Below are 6,000 nucleotides of genomic sequence, written 5' to 3'. Positions count from 1 at the left end.
AAAGGAAAATGTTACGGGATACATCCCTTCATAGTGCAAATCCGCAGCCTCCGTGATCATTCACCAGCACCAGGTGACTTCCTCCACTGCCTTTGTTTCAGTCTCCCCAGTGCTGGACCTCTGTCTCCAGGGATCTGTCCTAGAATGCTGTGTTGTGTTCCCAGCGCTAGTATCCATGTGCACTATTGCCAAATAGTACTGCCATAACATTTGACTATAAACTAGTCTTGAGAAATGCACCTGAACCTTGTCATTCTCTTCTAGGACCAGGGATCTAGCCTAAAACATCTTTGTTACCAAAAAGGAACTCCTCTCCCCAAACTGTTCCCCTTCGTTCTCAGTAAAGGATGTCCCTTGGAAACGGCAGTCTAAAATGATCACCTAATTGTAGCTAAAGCCTGCTTACTTGCTGTTCCTGCCTGCCAGCTCAACAGTTACTTCCCTTTAACACCTTTGGATCTGGCACATTTAGAGCTGATTCACACATTGATCCAAAATCTTTGTGGTAGCCACAAGGACATTATAGATATGCGCCTGGAGTTCTCCTGCTGGGAACTGAATTCCTCAGCAACACAAGCCTGATTTAGATCCAGATCACAAAGCATGAGGAGAAGAGGCTTAAGTCTGCCCAATCCACACACACACACACACAATTTTTCTAACCTGAAGTGGCCCCGGGGAGCTGATATTTGTCCCATTGGGGAAATTTAACATGTACCGTTAGCTACACGTGTGTTTAACCAATGGGGCAAATAGTGGCTCTCGGAAGCCATTTCAGGTCAGGAAAATGTTGGTGTATAAGTTTCAGCACCTAGATCTCCAGGATCTACTTGACAGCTAACAGCTGTGATAATCTGGATACAGCCAGTTTGGACTGGGCAGAGCTGAAGCTCAGTCAGTATGAGTCAGCAATGTTCTGATTGGCTGGACATATGTATATATCTAGAAATGTACCATTGTATTTTCCCCCTTGATGGTGGATGGAGTCTGGTGAAGCACTTTGTCTGAGAGCTGTATATATTGTAAATAAATTCCTGTATATAGTTACCACTGGACTGAGTAAGTGTGGTTTACTATTGGAAGCCTCTGGTGAGAGAAAGACTGCTGTGAGTGCTAAACGGGTTCGAGGTGCTGGTTCACACAAACACATGCACTGCGCGACAGAAGACAGATCAGGAGGGAGGCTTAAGCTCACGGTCCCTGCACAACATGGCCCCCCCATCTGAACTGGGGTCATGTATGTTTGGGAATTTGTGTCCCAGAGGGAAACTCCTAGTACACATCAGATCATGACAGGACTTTGTATGAAGACTTTGTATCCTGTGAATCGGCCCTGAGTGTGGTGGACCACTTTGATGTGTGTAATCTGTTTGTTTTGTCTGATTGTTCCTCAGGAGTAACCGTGGGGGACATCGGCCCCAAAATGGACTTTGCGCAGACGGACAATGGCTATCTCATGCTGAAGAATGTTCGTGTGCCAAAGGAAAACATGCTGGCCCGGTTCTCTCAGGTGCCCATGGGCAGGGGAAGCAAAGGCCTCTAGCAAGCAGCGTTTCCTTTCAGGACAGAATCTCTCATCTGGCCAAGACTTTTGATACCTTGTGAAGATTCCTTAGATCTTCCTTAAAACAAAAGGTGTCTGGTTGTAAAGGGATATTTGAAATCCCGTAAGCAGCATCTTACAAAAGCTTCAAATGCTTAAAGGACTAGAGCCTTGGCACACTGGCCGCCTTGCCACACCTTCCCTAGTCATCCTTTTTAATCTACCCACTACTGCTGCTGTTCCCCTCTGTCATTCCTTGCAATGCCCTGAAAATCTAGTTTCTGAAAAAATCACAGTATGCCAGCTTCAACATATATGAATGGTATTATTATACTGCAAGTAACAGATCAACACCTGTTTATGTGCCTGTAATTCTTTTGATGCAATAGCTTATAAATACTCCCACCCCTCGAGCTTATTCATCTTCTGTTTACCACTTGTCCCACAAATGTTTTCTGTGAAGATCCCAAGATAATGTACGTATCGTAGAGTCAAGCATAAACTGTACTGCATGCATTAATCATGAAAATGTTACACTATCATCGGATGCAGGCATGGCAGTTGCTTAGGGGTTCTGATTGGCTGGATCGCACACCTTGGAGATTATGCTGAAGACATACACTGAATACTAACCTATGGACGATGTAGAAAGATGCTGGCTTACTTTTCAGACGTTGCCTTTATCCCATTGTCTTCTCTAGAGTTTTTCATTGCAATCACCCAAGTTAATGTTTCATTTCATAGGTTCAGCAGAGAGGAACTTGCTGTCTTTCAACACCCATAAGTTTTATTTATTTATCATATTTCTGTGCCATCTCTTCAGAGTCCTGCTTGAGGCAGCTTACAATTAAAAAAATCACACTATTAAAAAAAAATCAAGCAATTTAAAAAACACAAGCTGTTGGACATAAGCAACATAAAAACTACCCATAAAGCAGAGCAGTCCATTAAAAAACTGATGATAAAAAGCCCTAATTAAAAGCCTGGGATTAAAAAAAATATTTTAGCCTGACATCTAAAATAAAGTGAAATAGGTGCCAGGCAAGCCTCAAGGGAGAAAGCATCCCAAAGGCAGAGTGCCAACACCATAAATGCCCTGTTCCCCCTCCCTTTAGTGTTTTTCAACGCATTTTCCTACCCGACTTTGCTGTGTTTCATCACTGATACACATCATTTTTCTATTCTCTCCCCCCCACCCCATTTCCCCTCAAATTCCAGGTTCTGTCAGACGGCCAGTATGTCAAACGAGGAACTGACAAGATTAACTACCTGACTATGATTGTGGTCCGTGTGGCCATTATTCGGACTGAAGTCTTAACCACTCTGATGAAAGCTTGCACTATCGCTATCCGATATTCTGTGGTGCGCCGACAGTCTGAATTAAAGCCAGGGTATGGTACACAAAGAGAGTCTGGCCCCAGTAGAGGGATACATAACTTTTGAGCTGTTCTGTTGTTGCTGTTGTTGTTGTTCCTTTTCTCTCTCTGTCTCTCTCTCCTCCTTTTGCCAAAAGCCCTTCTTGGCCTTGATGCCAATTCGCTTTCCTTCCCTAGTTCATTTGGTACGGTTGGGGAAGGAAACCACTTACTGGGTGCGTTCAGATGGGGCATTTATGCTGGTATAGATGCCAGTTGGAATCGGTGTACTTACGGGCGATCACACGGCGAACATCTGCCTTCCGTCCCTAACCGTTGCAAACAGCCTTTAACTGTTACCAGGTCCCCAAGTGGTGGTATCCTGAGTGCACCGGTTCCAACCGCAGTATCCCCGTCTGATCGCTCTCCGTTGGTGTAGAGCCACTTCCGTTCGGAAACCTGAGGCTTCCGCTTTTTGGCCGCCATTTTTTTTTTTTTTAGTATGCGATGTGCACTTGGGCGAAGCTTCACCCCGTCGTTAATAATTTTTTTTTAAAGGTGCCTAGTGTAAGGCTTTAGACGAGTCCGGGACCTCACGGAGGCCAGTTTCAGAGTAAAAATTTAAAGGGACGTCTTCGCTTCAAGGCATGCTTTCTGGGTTGGGTTGTTCTGTGCCTGCGCAAAGAACTTCATTATAAGGAAGCCTATGCGCATGCGCAAACTGTGTAAAAAAACACAAATCCGCCGACGCACTCTGCTGAGCACCTGAAGTGTGGACGGGCATATCGTGATGTGCTGCGCAGTCAGGAGTTAAGTGTGATCGTGTTTCTTCTGGATCAAACTGCTCCGGTTCCAACCGGAGCAGTTTATGCCGGTTAAAATACCCCGTCTGAACGCACCCACCGAGTAGGTGAAGCTGTAACTGCTTGATGCTGAGGAGGGAGCTGGGACATGACCTGGGACACTGAGCTATTTTTCATTCTATCTTACAATCATTGTCTTGGAATTCAGACCAGCATACATGACTCTCCCCTCTCTGCCCCCCTTTTGTCCTCACAACAATCCAAAAATAACCTTTGCCCAGAAGGGAGGGAGAGACATGTGTTTCTCATTTATTCTGGCTTGAATTGGATTTTTCTTGTAACTGTTATTGTATGGGCTGTGACTCGGTGGTGGAGCATCTGCTTAGTCTACAGAAAGTCCCAGGTTCCGTCTCCAGCATCTCCTTTGGTGTAGTGATTAAGAGCACAGACTCTAATCTGAGAGGACCAGGTTTGATTCCCCACGTCTCCACATGCAGCTGCTGGATCTTGGGTCAGTCACAAGTTCTTTTAGAGCTGTTCTCTCAAGAGCAGTTCTCTCAGAGCTCTTTCAGCTCCACCTATTTCACAGGGTGTCTGTTGTGGGGAGGGGAAGGGAAAGGAGATTGTAAGCCACTCTGAGACTCCAAGTGAAGGTAAAGGTAGTTTACCAGCAGTTCAGCAGTTCGAGACCCGGGTGCCGCATGACGGAGGGAGCTCCCGTCTCTAGTTCCAGCTCCTGCCACCCTAGCAGTTTGAAAGCAAGAAATTGCAAGTAGATACATAGGTACCACTTCGGTGGAAAGGTAACAGCGTTCCGTGCGCCTTGGTGTTTAGTTATGCCGGCCACATGACCACGGAAACGTCTTCGGACAGCGCTGGCTCTTCGGCTTTGAAACGGAGATGAGCACCGCAACCCTAGAGTCGGACTTGACTGGCTTTCGAGCAAGGGAACCTTTACCTTTTTTTGACTTGTATCTGGTGCTTTTCACCTTGTTTGTTTTGACACAGGGAGTCATCTGCCCAAAATACCCTCCAAGTGAATAACGGCAGTGGAAGTACCATCAAGTCACAGCTGACTTATGGCAACCCTAGTATCGGTCTTTCGAGGCAAGAGTGGAATGGCCGTTCCCTGCCTCTGCATAACAGCCCTGCCCTTCCTTGGTGGTATGCCATCCAAATACTAACCAGGGCCAACCCTACTTACATTCCAAGATCTGATAAGATCCAGCTGGGTCAGGGCATGTGAACAGTACCATCTGAGGGGAGGGGAACCTCTAGTTCTGAAGGTTTTGGTTGCTTCACACAGAGTGGTGCCATTTCAGACAAATGGCTCCCTACGTGGAAGTGAGTGTTAAGAGCCACCCTTTTGAAAACCAGCCAAGGCAGTGATTGGAGAACTTCCCTCTGCAGTATAGCCTATTGGTTGACTATTCCTTATGTTAGGCAGCTGGGATTGGTCAATCCCCTGAGCTTTGAAGCACTGTAGCATAAGGTCCTTCTCTCAACACAGCAATTTGAAATTGCTTCCGCCAATGATCGCCATTCATCATTCCATCTCTGGTAACCAGTCAGATCGTCTCCCCACAGGGACCCAGAGCCAAAGATTCTTGACTATCAGACTCAGCAACAGAAACTGCTACCTCAGCTGGCCACGGCCTACGCCTTCCACTTCGGCTGTGACTACTTACAGGAAATCTTTGACCGAGGCTACGCAGAAACCAAGCAAGGGAAATTCGACTTACTCCCAGAGGTAATATGAAGGGGAAAAGCAACGATATTTTGTTATCCTCAGAAGCTGGACAAGAATGATTGTCAGCTGGGGGCAATAAACTCCCTGGGTGTTTGTGCAGTGTGATCCTTGAAAAAAAATGGCAGGCTTGGTTTTGCGTTGCCCCTGCTCTGTGTCACTCTTCTCTGGTGGGAGGTGCTTCTCGGCTCCGTAACAGACTCTGGTCTCAACTGGAAGCTCCCAGCTCCAGAGGAATATGCTGCACTCTAGCAGAGGGCTGCCTCTTACAACACAGCACAAGCGGAAGCAAGGCTTGGGATCTGAGCCTTGAGTTTTTGCTTTCACACAGGGAACTTTTTTGTTCATTTCCCTGCCCCCTCCCAGCCCTCAATCAGCTTTCTTAGTCTGACCCAGAGCATGCTTTTTAAATGTTCAAAATTAACATAACACATGCAGGCATGTTTGATTTAATTTGACTGGGTAAACTACTGCAGAGGTCATTTTGGGGGGGATCGCGGGGGATCGCAGTTCAGAGAGGCTTACAACATGACGAAGCCCCGCCCCCTGCTT

General features: G+C 46.5%; 1 protein-coding gene across 1 annotated transcript in view; it reads left to right on the top strand.

Moving 5' to 3' along the window:
* ACOX2 (acyl-CoA oxidase 2, branched chain) overlaps positions 1-6,000 on the top strand; it is a 58,932-nt gene that overhangs the window by 30,051 nt on the left and 22,881 nt on the right. The window contains 4 exon segments of the mRNA XM_015422120.1: positions 5-73; positions 1,395-1,510; positions 2,762-2,934; positions 5,289-5,451. Of these exon segments, the coding sequence (XP_015277606.1) occupies positions 5-73; positions 1,395-1,510; positions 2,762-2,934; positions 5,289-5,451 (521 nt within the window).

Source organism: Gekko japonicus, unplaced genomic scaffold (genome assembly GCF_001447785.1).
Source record: "Gekko japonicus isolate JY-2015 unplaced genomic scaffold, Gekko_japonicus_V1.1 scaffold292, whole genome shotgun sequence".
Taxonomy (NCBI): domain Eukaryota; kingdom Metazoa; phylum Chordata; class Lepidosauria; order Squamata; family Gekkonidae; genus Gekko; species Gekko japonicus.
This window is presented reverse-complemented; position numbering and strand designations above follow the sequence as displayed.